Source organism: Anomaloglossus baeobatrachus, chromosome 2 (genome assembly GCF_048569485.1).
Source record: "Anomaloglossus baeobatrachus isolate aAnoBae1 chromosome 2, aAnoBae1.hap1, whole genome shotgun sequence".
Classification (NCBI taxonomy): domain Eukaryota; kingdom Metazoa; phylum Chordata; class Amphibia; order Anura; family Aromobatidae; genus Anomaloglossus; species Anomaloglossus baeobatrachus.
This window is the reverse complement of record NC_134354.1, coordinates 540,076,189-540,094,164: the sequence shown is the minus strand read 5'-3', so window position 1 is coordinate 540,094,164 and position 17,976 is coordinate 540,076,189. Positions and strand designations below refer to the sequence as shown.

Here is a 17,976-nt window from a genome sequence, read left to right as displayed (position 1 = left end):
TCTTTATTGTATGGGGAGAGTATGCTGTATATGATTATTTTGCCTTTTCCGGCGGGTTCTCTAGCTTTTGCCTGAGAACCGCGCCGATGGTGCCTGCTTGTCGGCCTCGCCGCTTAAATTTAGGCCCCGGCTTCGCCGGAGGCCTAGTTTCGTTTTCCTGCCCTCGCATGTCACTCATGCAGAGGGACAGGCTCGGCTCCTCCCGGCGGCCATTCTACACAGGGGAGGGACACTCCCCACTGCTGGGGCGTCCCTCCTCCCCTGCAGGTCTCTATAGCCCTCCAGTTCCCGCTCTCCTATAGGAACGCCCCCTAGTCCCGCCCCCTCTCCTCGCTCCGGCGGCCATTTCTAACGCAGAGTTCACTCTGCTCTGGGACATTCTGCACTCTGCATCTCTGCTGAGGTGCTGTGCACTGGGGGACCGGGCTTCGGGATCTGGAGGGCACACAACACCGCGCCCAGCGGTCTGGTAAGCCACAGCCGGTCTCTGGTTGTGGACCTCTGTATATTCTCCCTGGGGTTCATTCTCTGCAAAGCCCCCACTCCAGCAGCATGTCTCACACAAGGAGCAAGGCTCCAAAGCTTTATTCAGTATGCACTGCATGTAAGCTCCTGCTGCCTGAGCCGAGCACTTATTCACACTGTGATGGTTGCTCTAACTTGGCGGTGCCACAGCCTGGAGTCTCACCCCCAGTGGTCTCTCAGGCTGCTGCTGCACCTGTGGCTGAACCCCCGGCCTGGGTAGAGTCCTTTTCTAGGTCCATATCCCAGTCATTTGCTGAGTCCATGGGACTTTTGTCCAGGACTTTGATGAATATGCATCAGCCCTCCTCACAGGGTGCCTCTAATACTCTTGACAGAGGATTCCTATCCTCTGACCTCCGTCCATCAGAGCTCACAGAGGATTCATCATCAGGTCCCAGACCCCGTCCTTCTAAGAGAAGGCGCAGGGTTTCCTCCCCCTCCTCATCCCACGGCTCTGTCTCAAGAGCTGACTCGCAAGATGAGGAGGATGCCCTCACGGGTGGCTCGGAGGCTATGTATCCCATCGATTTCTCTGAGGGTGACTCAGATCTTAGTGACTTGATTGCTTCTATTAATTCTGTGCCGGATCTCAATCCGCCAGTCTCAGAGGAGCAACCCTCTTTGGCAGAAAAACATCAGTTTACCTCGCCTAAGAGAGTGAAGAGTGTGTTCTTTAACCACTCCAGTTTTCAGACCGCTGTGACCAAGCCCAGGGCCTGCCCTGACAAACGCTTTCCAAAGCGTGGTTCTGATGATCGGTTTCCATTTCCACCTGAGGTGGTCAAGGAGTGGTCTCACTCCCCAAAGGTAGACCCTCCGGTGTCTAGGCTCTCAGCCCGGACCGTTGTGTCGGTGGCTGACGGCACCTCACTTAAGGATTCCACTGACCGTCAGATTGACCTTTTGGCCAAATCTGTGTATGAAGCTGCGGGGGCCACGTTTTCCCCGACTTTTGCAGCAGTGTGGGCTCTCAAAGCCATCTCTGCTTCTTTGGAGGAGATGCATTCCCTCACCAAGGAATCTATGCCTGAGATGGTTACCTTAACCTCTCAGGCTTCAGCTTTTTCATCCTACGCCATGTCTGCCATGCTGGAGGCTTCTCACCGCACTGCGGTGGCTTCAGCTAATTCTCTTGTTATCCGCAGGATTTTGTGGCTTCGAGAGTGGAAGGCAGATTCTTCTTCCAAGAAGTTTCTTGCTGGGCTCCCTTTTGCTGGTTCACGGCTGTTTGGTGAACAGCTGGATGAAATCATTAAGGAAGCTACTGGCGGGAAGAGTACTTCCATGCCACAAACCAAGACCAGGAAACCCGCCCAGGGTAGGAATCAATCGAGGTTTCGTTCCTTTCGTTCCTCCAACTGGTCATCCTCTAAGCCTTCCGCCTCGTCCGCTAACTCAGCTAAGGATCAGAAATCCAACTGGCGCCCAAAAGCGCGTCCGCAGAAGACCGCAGGAGGTCCTGCCACTAAGACAGCCTCCTCATGACTCTGCCCGCTCCAGCCACGTCCTTAGTCGGTGGCAGGCTCTCCCACTTTGGCGATGCTTGGTTAAAGCAAGTCTCCGATCAGTGGGTGAGGGACATCATATCTCACGGCTACAGGATAGAATTCTCTTCCAGCCCGCCAAACAGATTTTTTCTCTCAACTCCCCCCTGATCCAAGGCCGCCGCCTTCTCACAGGCCGTGGCATCCTTGCAGGCAAACGGTGTGATTGTACCAGTTCCTGCTCGAGAATGGTTCAGAGGTTTTTACTCAAACCTCTTCCTAGTTCCAAAAAAGGACGGTACCTTCCGGCCCATCCTGGATCTCAAGCTTCTCAACAAGCATGTCCGGGTGCGGCATTTTCGCATGGAGTCTCTGCGATCAGTCATTGCCTCTATGACCCAAGGGGATTTCCTGGCGTCCTTCGACATCAGAGATGCCTATCTTCATGTGCCAATCGCAGTGTCACACCAGCGTTGGTTACGTTTTGCGATAGGAGAGGATCATTTCCAATTCGTGGCTCTCCCCTTTCGGGTTAGCCACGGCCCCTCGGGTATTCACCAAGGTCATGGCGGCAGTGATTGCGGTCCTGCACCTCCAGGGGTTGGCAGTGCTTCCTTATCTGGACGACCTTCTGGTCAAGGCTCCATCCAGCGCAGACTGTCATCGGAGTGTCTCGCTCACTCTCGCCACTCTAGCCCAATTCGGGTGGCTTGTCAATCTTCCCAAGTCCACCCTGACTCCGACCCAGAGTCTCACGTACCTAGGGATGCAGTTCGAGACTTTGCCGGCACTTGTGAAGTTGCCCTTAGTCAAACAGCAGTCTCTCCGGCTAGCGGTGCGCTCTCTGCTGCGGCCCCGCCGTTAAACCCTCAGACGCCTGATGCAGGTGCTGGGTCAAATGGTGGCGTCTATGGAGGCGGTTCCCTTTGCCCAGTTCCATCTGCGCCCCCTGCAGCTGGACATTCTCCGCTGTTGGAGCAAGCGGCCTTCCTCCTTACACAGGTTAGTGGCTCTGTCGCCACGGACCAGGAGCTCTCTTCAGTGGTGGCTTCGACCCCTCTCCCTGTCCCAAGGGCGCTCCTTTCTGACTCCGTCCTGGGTGATTCTCACCACGGATGCCAGCCTATCCAGCTGGGGAGCGGTATATCTCCACCACAGAGCACAGGGCACTTGGACTCCGTCCGAGTCAGCCCTTTCAATCAATGTGCTGGAAACCAGAGCTGTGCTTCTAGCTCTCTTAGCCTTTCACCACCTGTTGGCGGGCAGGCACATTCGAGTCCAGTCAGATAACGCGACAGCGGTTGCCTACATCAATCACCAAGGTGGGACACGCAGCCGCCTGGCAATGTTGGAGGTCCAACGCATTCTTCAATGGGCGGAGGACTCCAAGTCCACCATATCCGCAGTCCACATCCCAGGCGTAGAAAACTGGGAGGCAGATTATCTCAGCCGTCAATGCGTGGACGGTGGCGAGTGGTCCCTGCACCCGGCAGTGTTTCAGTCAATCTGCCGCAAGTGGGGCACTCCGGACGTGGACCTAATGGCATCCCGTCTCAACAAGGTTCCGGTTTACGTGGCTCGCTCCCACGATCCTCAGGCTTTCGCCGCGGACGCTCTGGTTCAGGATTGGTCCCAGTTTCGTCCGTCCTACGTGTTTCCCCCTCTAGCTCTCTTGCCCAGAGTCCTGCGCAAGATCAGAATGGAGGGCCGTCGAGTCATCCTCATTGCACCGGACTGGCCCAGGCGAGCTTGGTATCCGGACCTGCTCCAACTGTCCGTAGAGATGCCGTGGCATCTTCCGGATCGTCCACACCTACTCTCGCAAGGTCCGTTTTTCCGCCCGAATTCTGCGGCACTCAATTTGACGGCGTGGCTCTTGAGTCCTGGATTTTGACGGCTTCTGGTATTCCTCCTGAAGTCAGCTCCACTATGACTCGGGCCCGTAAGTCTTCCTCCGTCAAGATCTATCACAGGACTTGGAAAATTTTCCTGTCCTGGTGTCGCTCTTCCGGCCATCCTCCTTGGCCATTCTCGTTGCCGACCCTTCTGTCTTTTTTACAGTCCGGTCTGCAGCTAGGACTGTCCCTCAACTCTCTCAAGGGACAAGTCTCAGCTCTATCAGTGCTGTTCCAGCGGCGTCTCGCCCAGCTGACTCAGGTCCGCACCTTCATGCAAGGCGCGTCTCACATCATTCCGCCTTATCGGCGGCCCTTGGATCCCTGGGACCTTAGCTTGGTCCTCACGGTATTGCAGAAACCCCCTTTTGAGCCCCTTAGGGAGGTTTCTTTTGTATCGTCTTTCTCAAAGGTTGGCCTTTCTAGTTGCCATAACTTCTCTCAGGGGAGTCTCTGATTTGGCTGCGCTCTCCTCGGAGTCACCTTTTTTGGTTTTTCACCAAGACAAGGTAGTTCTCCGTCCGACTCCGGACTTTCTTCCTAAGGTGGTCTCTCCCTTCCACCTTAACCAGGACATTTCCTTGCCTTCCTTCTGTCCGGCCCCTGTTCATCGCTTTGAGAAAGCGCTGCATTCTCTGCATCTGGTGCGTGCTCTCCAGATTTATGTGTCTCGCACCGCTGCGCTTAGGCGGTGCACCTCTCAAGCTTTTCAAAGCACACTCGACCAGAGCTGTCGGTGCCTCTTGGGCTTTTAGGCACCAGGCTACGGCTCAACAAGTCTGTCAGGCTGCCACTTGGACTAGCCTGCATACCTTTTCGAAGCACTACCAAGTGCAAGCTCATGCTTCGGCAGATGCGAGCTTGGGCAGACGCATCCTTCAGGCGGCTGTCGCCCACTTGTGAAGTTAGGCTCCGCCTACTTCTTAGTTTTTTCTGTTTATTCCCACCCAGGGACAGCTTTGGAACGTCCCATGGTCTGGGTCTCCCATAGGAACGATAAAGAAAAAGAGAGTTTTGTTTACTTACCGTAAATTCTTTTTCTTACAGTTCCGTATTGGGAGACCCAGCTCCCTCCCTGTTGCCTGTTGGCAATTTTCTTGTTCCGTGTGTTATCACCGGCTGTTGTCGTGGACAGAGTCTCCGGTTGTTACGGTTCTTGCTCGGTTCTACTTGTGGGTGGCTATTCTCCTTCAGCTTTTGCACTAAACTGGCTAGATCTGGTTCTCCAGGGGGTGTATAAGCTCAGAGGGAGGAGCTACACTTTTAAGTGTAGTACTTTGTGTGTCCTCCGGAGGCAGAAGCTAAACACCCATGGTCTGGGTCTCCCAATACGGAACTATAAGAAAAAGAATTTACGGTAAGTAAACAAAATTCTCTTTTTTATATATATTAACAAAACAGTGCACGTTTGTTATAATAAACAAACAAGCAAAATCTGTTCAAAAACAGTGATCCAAAGTTGTAAAGAGAAATAAATGGTACCACTGAAAACGTCACTTGGCCCTGCAAAGAATGCAGCCCCCCAAATTATTATTTTTTTCTATATGCGGCCCATATACCCAGCTGAGTTTGAGACCCCTAGTTTAAAGTAAAATCTCATCAAATGTTCATGATTGAGGGTTTTGTAGTTTCTTTGCAGCGATCTCTTTTCAACAGGTTTCAGGTAGCTTTTGTGTTCAAAATTTTGCTGGTCCTATTTGGGCTCAGGTGCCGTTTTTTGGCTTCATTCTGCTTTCCAAAAATTGACCCCCTCCAGATTTGGATTGTTCACATACCGCAGGTTGCAGACATTTCTCTGACTGGCGCATGCTGAAATCAGTGCACATACCCACACAATGTATAGGAGGATTTATCAGCTACACTTTTTTTTTGCATCAGCTTCTGTAACGAAGAACAAGAGTCTATTATTAAAAGACAAAACCTACCATGTACAGATTTTAATTTCTTTTGCACTTTGGACCCGCTTCCGCATTTCACTTTTAGGTACTGAGACATAATGATGAATTCATCTGGTCAATTAAGCTCCCATAACTTCAGCAGGGAGACCGTATCCTGCCTTGTGCCCTACAAGGATTATATGCATTGACATCCTGGGCACGCTATCTGTATTAGAATAGGGCCTTATACAGGTGGCCCCTTTTGTGGGACTTCTTTAGTCCCCCGACCCCTGAGGAACCGCGAGGGAGGGAGGAAACGCATCGGGATTTCCATATTTACAGTAGGGACCCTGTGGGCTTGGTAGATTTCCCGATGTAATTAATAACTGCACACGAAGTATCCCTTGAAAAGGACCATTTATTTCCTACCTTTGTGATTAACGACTGTTTTAATAACTGGTCCTAGGTGGGTTAATTAACAATTTTGGTAATTTTTGTTGGCCTGAGAATTTTTTTTCAGGGATACTAGGCTGATCTACAGCCAAAGGTCCCCATATATTAGGGTCACTTTTCTTCCACCACCATCCATCTAATGATTGGCTTATCCTGATCAGTTTATGTGGTGGAAAATTGTATTGCATGTATGCATAGACATTAGTGGCAGATATTCTTACCTCGAAGGTGTTACATGAATGTCTTTGTACTTGCACATGTGAGGTTTGGTGGAGTATATACAATTAGTGGCAGAATAGGGAGTAATAGGAACAGCCACCGAGGAACGGGGGCACCATACACATTAGGGTGACCATACCTCCGTTGTCTATACAGGGGATAAGTCTAGGGCAAGGTCCTTGTCCTTCGAGCTATATTGACTATCCATGCCCTGAGTATCATGGGTCATCACACTCTGTTACCCCTATCGCTTTATGTTCCACGTGTTACCCTGGTGTAGACCATACACACCACTGTTTTTCATGTTGTCTGTTTGGTATGTTTGGTTGGGATTTTAGCTTCATACAAATAAAGACTTATTGTTTTTAGAGGTTTTTGTTTTGGTTCACTTAAGCTCCCACAATGTACAGCCCTTTCAGTCTAAACAACCAGTAAAACCTAATGTATCGTATTTTTTGAGACTGAAAGATGCAGCTGACTATATTTCAAACCCAGATTTGGACAACAAAAAATAAGAGCAAAAAATATTAACATTAAAGGTAGACTAGCGGGGTTCTAAATCTGCTCATTTCGTGGTGCTCTAGAATAAACGAGGCGGGCTTAATGCATTTTTGCAAAGTGATAGAAGTGTATTAGTAGGGTTTACCAAAAAGATAATGGGTATTATCTACTGCCCCCAACAGTGTCATACCAAGGGCTCATACAGTTTACTTTGGTTGCCTTATACCAAACTTCATAAAGAGCCCAAGCCCATATATCAGCTACACGCCCGGTGTCTGACATGTGCAATGTCTTCATTTATGACACTTGAACTCCTTATACACAATTTAGCCGGCTATACACTTTAGTAAAAATTATTGTAATTGCCACATTACTTATAAGGATGCCCATTGCTGATATTATATCAAGCCGTCCTGTGTTACATTACTTTTCTGCCCTTCATGATCACAAATAAATATAGACAAACAAGGATGGCATTACATATGTATTCTATATGGAGCAAACAGAGAATGGAAATGCAGATCGGCTTTTATCTGGGAGACTGAGACTCTTCTGGCAAGTGTAAAGGCGGCGTCACACATGACAATATATCGTGCGATCGCATTAGCGATTGCACCCGTCGTTTGTGCGTCACGGGCAATTAGTTGCCCGTGGCGCACAAAGTCGTTAACCCCTGTCACACATACTTACCTCCCTAACAACGTCGCTGTGGGTGGCGAACATCCTCTTCCTGAAGGGGGAGGGACGTTCGGCGTCACAGCGACGTCACACAGCGGCCGCCCAATAGAAGCAAAGGGGTGGAGATGAGCGGGACGTAACATTCCGCCCACCTCCTTCCTTCCGCATTGCCGGCGGCCGCAGGTAAGCTGCAGGTCGTCGTTCCCAAGGTGTCACACGTAGCGATGTGTGCTGCCTCGGGAACGATGAACAACCTGCGTCCTATACAATCAACGATATTTTAAAAAGAAACGACGATGCAAAGATGGACGATAAGGTGAGTATTTTCCATCGTTAACTGTCGTTCCTTGCTGTCACTCGCAACGACGTCGCTAACGATGCCGGATGTGCATCACGGAATCCGTGACCCCGGCGATATATCGTTAGATCCGTCGTTGCGTGTGACACCGCCTTTAATCAGCTTATCATCTACATTATTTTTCTTCAGCCTGTGCACCAAAAAGCCATTCAATTAACCATCATGTGGACACAAGCTTACCTTACCGGCTAGCAACATCAGCTCAGTCTCTCCTGCTCAGGATTAGTTAGAGCAAAAAGTATGGAACCAGTAGGTTACTTCAGTGATAGGAGCATAATGTTTATAAATGCTCTGCCCGATGATTTTAGGAAGCGGTCATGGAGGTCTGGCACTGCTGACCTTACTGACTGCGGACTGTAAGGGTGAGTGCACACGATCAGGATCAGCAGCGTGTTTTTACTGCGTCCAAACCACTGTGATGTACAGTACAAGCACAGTGGATTTATCTATAGAAATCCCATGGCCACTGTGCTTCTTTTAGACGCTCTGTGATCTTACATGCAGGGTGGCTTTCCACGCATCAGCATGTCCATTTATTCTTGCAGAGAAGCTGGTGTTCCGGGCAGGATAACGCGGCAAAACTACACGTCCTCCAGCATTCTGATTGTGGGCATGGATACTGTGTTCTTCGAGTCTAGAACGCAGCGTCTCCTGATCGTGCGCACATACCGAAAGACACAGATACATTTTAGCAAGATGTTATCTTTAAAAAAAATGCATCTTTTATAGTCAGAAAAATGCAGTAACTAAAAAGTATACATAAGTAAAGCCAGCCATTTGCAAAATTACACAGTTGACTTAAAATGTAAAACTGGAATATATGTAATTATTTAGAAGCAGAATTTGTTATGTTCACCCAAACTGGATATCTGATGACAGCAATCCTACCATACCTATATTCATCGAATGCTCGTGTTCTGTTTTGTGTTTCAGCAAATTGCCTTTAAAAACCTAGTTCAAAGAAATCGTCAGGCGGAGCAGCAAGCGAACAGATCTCCTCCTGCCAATTCAGTTATACATTTACCTTTCATCATAGTGAACACCAGCAAGAAGACTGTGATCGATTGTAGTATTTCTAATGATAAGTAAGTAACAAATCAACCCATGTAAGTTCCAACACGAACGCTTAAAAGGTTGTCCCGACATTAAAAGGTCTGACTACTAAGATGGCCACTGAAATGCTTGATCAGTGGTCATGCACGTGCACCAGAACTCCATACTCCATTTATTGCTATGAGAAAGCCCCATTTTTAAAATCAATCGGTGCTCCAGCAGTCAAAAACCTACCGATCCATGATTTAATCAAGAATTAAATAGGGGAAGGTTTTAGTTAATGTTGATGTTAGAACTCATCTACGAAAAACAGACTTCTGAATGAGTCCTATCTGTGTCTTTTCATGGATAGTACTGGTACCTATACTAGTGAATGGAGTGGGGCTACTCGCATAGTCCATAGCTTTTTGCAGAGTGAATGTCTGATTAAAATTGACAGTAGATCGATGAATGTAGAGAAACTTTTTTTTTTGTGCATACTAGATAAATTGGTAACTCAGCCAAAAACCACTGACATGTGAATGAGAAGAGTTAGGAACCGGAGACAAAGCAGCCTCTTACCAAATCACATCTTGCACTTGCACTTTTTTTCACATTTGATACACTGTAATAGATTTCACAATGGATGAATTCCTCCATTTGGGGAATCGAGGTACAGAAACAAATGGGCCACATTGTGAGTCCTGTATGTCTTAGACAGTGGGGATAAAAACAATGTTAAACTTCACTCCTAATATCTTTGGGGAAAAAACTGTTCTGTAAGTTTAGTGTTCAGATAAGTAGGATGTAATTAATAATATTTATCAAAAATTCACAAAAAATCAAGATCTAGAATTGGCCTCTTACAAGCACGTTTAAAGAGTCTGGCACCACCCAAACTGAATTCTAGATTTTATAACCGATTTAGCCCCTATGAACATCATGCTTGTACTGTAGACTTTAGTAAATGTGTTTTAGAGAAAAAATGTATTATTACATATGGAAATGAAGGGACTTCAGTGCACCCTTGGGGTCGCATAGGGCTCTCAATTCTAATATTCCCACCCCCCACTCTTGGTGATTGTCAGCGCTCGCTTTGGAGTGCTTCCTGATCTTAAAGGCGGGGTTCACTACTCAGCATAATGGCCACACATCAATATAAACCTCATAAAGAAGGCTTTTTTCATATACCTTGTGTAGTCAATAGTGCCTCTGAGTGGCGCTATTATGGTCCGCTCATCCCCATCACATGACCTCTGAGATCCGGTGATGTCGCTTCAACTTCCAGTTGACCCAATATCACCAAGGCGGGCCCCATTCCCCCTGAGTGACTGGGCTGTGGGCAGAGTTTTATCACCGTTACAGCCCAGCATGTCGCCTCGCACGCTCTCTCCTTCGCTGCAGAGTGCTTCACGCAGGAGCGATGCTGGGCTGTGATAAGCGGTGAAACTCCACCCACAGCCCAGTCACTCTGGGACACTGGGGCCGCTTCAGTGATGTCGGGTCAACTCGAAGTTGATGGGACATCACCAGATCTCAGAGGTCACCTAGTCCGAGGGTCATGTGATGGAAAAGAGCGGACCGCAATAGCACTGCTCATCGTCACAATTGACTAATCAAGGTATTTGAAAAAAGCCTTCTTTATGAGGTTTACATTGATGTGTGGCCAATATGCTGAGTAGTGAGCCACCTCTTTAAGTCCCCAGCCATACTGAGGAGTGGTTGAGCGCCTGCATACAGTTTGCAGAGGCAGTTCTCATCCCCGTCCTGTGTGTAGGAGCTGCTCACTACATACAGGATCACATAACAACGTATGGCCACTATAGAGAAGAAAGGGAGATGAGAGCATTGGCACCCTGACATTGTGCTTGTCAGCATTGACTGCCGCTGCTGTGTAATCCTGTGTGCTAGCTTGAAGGTGATAACTGAAAATTGGGCTTACTTGCCCCCTATATATGGTAGTGCAGTATTATAGGCCACTCTACTAGTGACCACATGATTTTCAAATCAAGACATATTTTCTTTGTCGCTCCATTGGGAGAACCAGACAATTGGGTGTATAGCTTCTGCCTCCGGAGGCCACACAAAGTATTACACTTTAAAAAGTGTAACCTCTCCCCTCTGCCTATACACCCTCCCGTGCATCACGGGCTCCTCAGTTTTATGCTTTGTGTTGAAGCAGGCACACATTCACTCAAGCTCCACATTTTAGTCAGCAGCAGCTGCTGATTGTATCGGATGGAAGAAAAGAGGGCCCCAGGGCCCCCGGCATGCTCCCTTCTCACCCCACTAAGTTGGCGGTGCTGTTAAGGTTGAGGTACCCATTGCGGGTACAGAGGCTGGAGCCACATGCCGTTTTCCTTCCCCATCCCTTAGAGGCTCTGGGAGAAGTGGGATCCTATCCGGTCATCCATTCACTGGGACCGGGCTCCCTCCGCAGCCCCTGTGGGAATCTGCCGGACAGGAGACTGGGTATCATCAGGGACAGGGCCCTGCATCTAAAGGTGCTCTGTGTCCCCATGGGGATGGTGCATGGAGCGATTGTGTCACACACGCTGCAGCGGCTGCTGTTTTTTTGTGACGACCGGGACTTCCGCGCCGACCGCGCCTGTTTGCCGGCCGCGGTATTAAATTTAGTCCCCGGCTTCATGCGGCCTAGTACCATAACTCCCGCTCCCGGGCCTGCCAGTCAGGGGTAAGGGCGGGACGGTCAACCTGACGTCGACAGTGAGGGCTGGAGCATACTTTGGTGTCCTCCTCCCCCCTCACTGATCACTGTGGGGCACCAGATTCCCGCACTTTATTAGTCACCGCCCACGGCTCCCTCCTCCCCTGAGAGCTCCGGCAGCCATTTTTACTATCATTCTGCCGGTGGAGGATTTCAGGAACGAGCTCTGCAGCTCTGGGAGGCCCAGGCAGGGAATCTGGTGGACATACAACCGCTTTGGGCGGTCGATAAGCCACGCCGGTCACCCGGTGCTGGTCCCCCTGGGGTGCCGAAGTGTATATATATATATATTTGTATACATTTTCTCTGTTCGGCCGCATTGTTTTGCTTTTGGCTATATACCCTCAGTGATCACTCTCCTAGGAGACAACAGCATGTCGTCCACAAGGAGCAAGGGTGCCAAGACAAAGGGTTATTTTGCAACCTGTACCTCTTGTGCGGCTATGTTGCCTGCAGGTTCCACCTACCCTCACTGTGAGCAATGCTCGGCCCCTGTTGCACTCGCTCAGCCTGAGCCTCGGGCGCTGGTGGGACCCTCGGCTCAGGCAGAACCACCGGCTCCCCTGTCCAGGTGGTAGGGACAGAGTTTGCAGTTTTGGCTGAGAAACTCTCTGAGTCGCTTTCACAATCCATGGCTCAGTCTATGGATAAATGGTCTGCTAAGATACTAGAAGCCTTGCAGTCCAGATCGGTCCTTACACAGGCCCCGGGCACTGTGGGATCATCGCCCCCAGGCCCCTCTCGGTCTGCGCCGCAGCGTGCTCCTGGGGTGGCACCTAGGTCTCACGGAGAGGACTCCGGCACGGACCGCAGTCCCAGACCGGCTAAGCGGGTTCGCTGGGAATCTTCCCCGACTTCATCACGCTGTTCGGGGTCTCAGCTTGAGGACTCTCTGGAGGATGAAGCGGATGTCGCAGCTCAGGGCTCTGACCCTGACGTTGCTCTCAATCTTGATACACCTGAAGGGAACGCCATAGTGAATGACCTTATAGCGTCCATCAACCAGGTGCTAGATCTTTCTCCCCCAACTCCACCTATAGAGGAGTCGGCTTCGCAGCAGGAGAAACACCAGTTTAGGTTTCCCAAACGTACACGGAGTGCGTTTTTCGATCACTCTAACTTCAGAGATGCTGTCCAGAAGCACAGAGCATTTCCGGACAAGCGCTTTACTAAGCGTCTTATTGACACACGTTACCCCTTCCCCTCTGACGTAGTTAAGGGTTGGGCTCAATGTCCCAAGGTGGATCCTCCAGTCTCTAGACTGGCGGCTAGATCTGTAGTATCAGTGGCAGATGGCTCATCGCTCAAGGATGCCACTGACAGGCAGATAGAGCTCCTGATGAAATCCATCTATGAAGCCACAGGCGCGTCTTTTGCCCCGGCCTTTGCAGCAGTGTGGGCACTCCAAGCTATCTCAGCTTGTCTGTCTGAGATTAATGCGGTCACACGTACCTCTGCTCCGCAAGTTGCGTCTTTGACTTCTCAGGCGTCGGTATTTTCATCCTACGCCATGAATGCCGTCCTGGACTCTGCTAGCCGTACAGCGGTAGCGTCCGCCAATTCGGTGGCAGTCCGCAGGGCCATGTGGCTACGCGAATGGAAGGCAGACTCTGCTTCCAAGAAGTTCTTAACCGGTTTGCCGTTTTCTGGCGACCGATTGTTTGGCGAGCGATTGGATGAAATTATTAAGCAATCCAAGGGAAAGGACTTGTCCTTACCCCAGTCCAAACCGAACAGACCTCAGCAACGGAAAATTCAATCGAGGTTTCGGTCCTTTCGGCCCTCAGCCAGATCCCAATCCTCCTCGTCCAACAGGCCACAGAAGGGCCAGAGGAACTCTTATGCATGGCGGTCTAAGTCACGTCCTCCAAAGACCGCCGGAGGCCCTGTCTCCAAGGCGGCCTCCTCATGACTTTCGGCCTCCCCAAACCGCATCCTCGGTCGGTGGCAGGCTCTCCCGCTTTAGCGACGCCTGGTGGCCACATGTCCAAGACCGATGGGTGAGAGACATTCTGTCTCACGGTTACAGGATAGAGTTCAGCTCTCGTCCTCCGACTCGTTTCTTCAGAACATCTCCGCCCCCCGCTCAGGCCGACGCACTTTTTCAGGCGGTGAACACTCTGAAGACAGAAGGAGTCGTGATCCCCGTCCCCCTTCAGGAACGTGGTCGCGGTTTTTACTCCAACTTGTTCGTGGTGCCAAAAAAGGACGGATCATTCCGTCCCGTTCTGGATCTCAAACTGCTCAACAGACACGTGAGAACCAGACGGTTTCGGATGGAATCTCTCCGTTCAGTCATCGCTTCGATGTCCCAAGGGGACTTCCTAGCATCAATCGACATCAGGGATGCTTATCTCCATGTGCCGATCGCACCAGAGCATCAACGCTTCCTGCGTTTCGCCATCGGGGACGAACACCTTCAGTTTGTGGCACTGCCTTTCGGCCTGGCGACAGCCCCACGGGTCTTCACCAAGGTCATGGCATCCGTTGTGGCGGTCCTACACTCTCAGGGCCACTCGGTGATCCCTTACTTAGACGATCTCCTAGTCAAGGCACCCTCCCGGGTGGCATGTCAACACAGCCTGACCGTCGCTCTGGAGACTCTCCAGAGGTTCGGGTGGATCATCAATTTCCCAAAGTCAAAATTGACACCGACCCAATCACTGACTTACCTCGGGATGGAGTTTCATACTCTCTCAGCGATAGTCAAGCTACCGCTGGACAAACAGCGTTCGCTGCAGACAGGGGTGCACTCTCTTCTTCGGGGCCAGTCTCACCCCTTGAGGCGCCTCATGCACTTCCTGGGGAAGATGGTGGTAGCAATGGAAGCAGTCCCCTTTGCGCAGTTTCATCTGCGTCCACTCCAATGGGACATTCTCCGCAAATGGGACAGGAGGTCGACGTCCCTAGACAGGAACGTCTCTCTTTCCCTGGCAGCCAAAACCTCTCTTCAGTGGTGGCTTCTTCCCACTTCTCTGTCGAAGGGAAAATCCTTCCTGCCCCCATCCTGGGCTGTGGTCACGACGGACGCGAGTCTGTCAGGGTGGGGAGCGGTTTTTCTCCACCACAGGGCTCAGGGAACCTGGACTACGACAGAGTCCTCCCTTCAGATCAATGTTCTGGAGATAAGGGCAGTGTATCTAGCCCTAAAGGCGTTCCATCGGTGGCTGGAGGGCAGGCAGATCCGCATACAGTCAGACAACACCACGGCGGTCGCGTACATCAACCACCAGGGCGGCATGCGCAGCCGTCAAGCCTTCCAGGAAGTTCGGCGGATTCTGCTGTGGGCGGAGGCCACAGCCTCCACCATCTCCGCAGTTCACATCCCGGGCGTAGAAAACTGGGAAGCAGACTTCCTCAGTCGCCAGGGCATGGACGCAGGGGAATGGTCTCTTCACCCGGACGTGTTTCGAGAGATCTGTTGCCGCTGGGGAACACCGGACGTCGATCTCATGGCGTCTCGGCACAACAACAAAGTCCCGGCATTCATGGCACGGTCTCAAGATCACAGAGCTCTGGCGGCGGACGCATTAGTTCAGGATTGGTCGCAGTTTCGACTTCCCTATGTGTTTCCTCCTCTGGCGATGCTGCCCAGAGTGTTACGCAAGATCACGTCCGACTGCCGCCGCGCCATCCTCGTCGCTCCAGACTGGCCGAGGAGGTCGTGGTACCCGGATCTGTGGCACCTCACGGTCGGTCAACCGTGGGCACTCCCAGACCGTCCAGACTTGCTGTCTCAAGGGCCATTTTTCCATCTGAATTCTGCGGCCCTCAACCTGACTGTGTGGCCATTGAGTCCTGGCTCCTAGCGTCCTCAGGGTTATCTCAAGATGTCATTGCCACTGTGAGACAGGCCAGGAAACCAACGTCCGCCAAGATCTATCACAGGGCTTGGAGGATCTTCTTATCCTGGTGCTCTGATAAGGGTTTTACCCCCTGGCCGTTTGCCTTGCCCACGTTTCTTTCCTTCCTTCAATCCGGAATGGACAAGGGTTTGTCTCTCGGCTCTCTCAAGGGACAAGTATCGGCGCTATCCGTATTTTTTCAAAAGCGTCTAGCCAGGCTTCCGCAGGTTTGCACATTCCTGCAAGGAGTTTGCCACATAGTCCCACCTTACAAGCGGCCGCTGGAACCCTGGGATCTTAACAGGGTCCTAAGGGCTCTTCAGAAACCACCTTTCGAGCCGCTGCGGAATGTTTCTTTATCACGTCTTTCACAGAAGGTGGCTTTTCTAGTGGCAGTTACATCGCTCCGTAGAGTATCGGAGCTAGCAGCGTTGTCATGCAAAGCCCCTTTCCTGGTTTTTCACCAGGATAAGGTGGTTCTGCGTCCGGTCCCGGATTTTCTCCCTAAGGTGGTATCCCCTTTTCATCTCAATCAGGATATCTCCTTACCTTCATTTTGCCCTCATCCAGTTCACCAATGTGAAAAGGATTTGCACTTGTTAGTTCTAGTGAGAGCACTCCGGCTCTACGTGTCTCGCACGGCGCCCCTGCGCCGTTCTGATGCGCTCTTTGTCCTTGTCGCTGGCCAGCGTAAGGGGTCGCAGGATTCCAAGTCAACCTTGGCTCGGTGGATCAAGGAACCGATTCTTGAAGCCTACCGTTCTTCTGGGCTTCCGATTCCTTCAGGGCTGAAAGCCCATTCTACCAGAGCCGTGGGTGCATCCTGGGCATTGCGGCACCGGGCTACGGCTCAGCAGGTGTGTCAGGCAGCTACCTGGTCTAGTCTGCACACTTTCACGAAACACTATCAGGTGCATACCTATGCTTCGGCAGATGCCAGTCTAGGTAGGCGAGTCCTTCAGGCGGCGGTTGCCCACCTGTAAGAGGGGGCCGTTTTCGGCTCTTTTTATCGAGGTATTCTTTTACCCACCCAGGGACTGCTTTTGGACGTCCCAATTGTCTGGGTCTCCCAATGGAGCGACAAAGAAGAAGGGAATTTTGTTTACTTACCGTAAATTCCTTTTCTTCTAGCTCCTATTGGGAGACCCAGCACCCGCCCCTGTTCCCTTCGGGCTGTTGTTCTTTTGTGTACACATGTTGTTCATGTTGAATTGTTCTTTTGGTTCATGGTTTTCAGTTCTCCGAACATCCTTCGGATTGAATTTACCTTAGACCAATTTATAAGTTTCCTCCTTCCTGCTTTTGCACCAAAACTGAGGAGCCCGTGATGCACGGGAGGGTGTATAGGCAGAGGGGAGGGGTTACACTTTTTAAAGTGTAATACTTTGTGTGGCCTCCGGAGGCAGAAGCTATACACCCAATTGTCTGGGTCTCCCAATAGGAGCTAGAAGAAAAGGAATTTACGGTAAGTAAACAAAATTCCCTTCTTTTGTAACCTAGTAAAACCCATCTACCCTCATACATCTCTTATTGCTTTTTCACATTTCAGGTTTGAATATCTTTTTAACTTTGACAACACGTTTGAAATACATGATGATATAGAAGTACTAAAGAGAATGGGAATGGCATGTGGGTTGGAGTCCGGTAGCTGTTCAGCAGAAGATCTAAAAACTGCAAAGAGTTTAGTACCAAAGGCTCTAGAACCATATGTTACGGGTAAGATCACTGTGTCTCATATTAAACTTTTTTCCGCTCCTTGCCACTCCATTTCTAACCTTGCCTAGTTCACTCTAAGTCATTGTGAGTCCTCTTCCAGTCACAATAGACACACATGGTTGACTAAAGGAGTGTTCACTTGTCAAAATGCAGTACTTTTTTTTTGGAGTGGAGGGGGGGAGGGTCACTTGTGGTTTATATTCTTTTTAACCCTCTCCACACCCCAACTGGCAATTCCTGTGTCCACTGTGCATTGTGATCAAGCTGCCAATCACTAATGTGGGTGAGGTTTCACAAGTGTCAGGTCTAGGATGCATTATACCTAGTTTGGCAGTGATAATCTCCTGCTGATAAAACACTTATTGTAGTTAAACTACAACACATAGCTTAAGTGCCACATCCCTAGAATTGGGCTCTCAATACCTACATTATACACTGATTAAATATCACAAAACCTACTGATAGATTCAATTTAAAAAGCTCAAATGTCACTAAGTAGACCATGGTATTACTTTGTTAATCCATATTTAGTTCTGCCATATTTATTTGCTTATTCTCCCATGACCTTTCTTCCAACAACAGAATAGCTGCATTCTGCACAGTTACATAAAAACACATTCCTCCAGGCATCATAGCGTAACTATAAAAGGTCAAGTAGAATGATT

At 50.2% G+C, this 17,976-nt stretch overlaps 1 protein-coding gene across 1 annotated transcript in view; it reads left to right on the top strand.

Moving 5' to 3' along the window:
- The window catches only part of TFDP1 (transcription factor Dp-1), a 147,941-nt gene that overhangs the window by 110,848 nt on the left and 19,117 nt on the right, over positions 1 to 17,976 (top strand). Inside the window, exons 9-10 of the mRNA XM_075336637.1 lie at positions 8,924 to 9,075; positions 17,145 to 17,311. Of these exons, the coding sequence (XP_075192752.1) occupies positions 8,924 to 9,075; positions 17,145 to 17,311 (319 nt within the window). The remainder of the gene's footprint in view (positions 1 to 8,923; positions 9,076 to 17,144; positions 17,312 to 17,976) is intronic.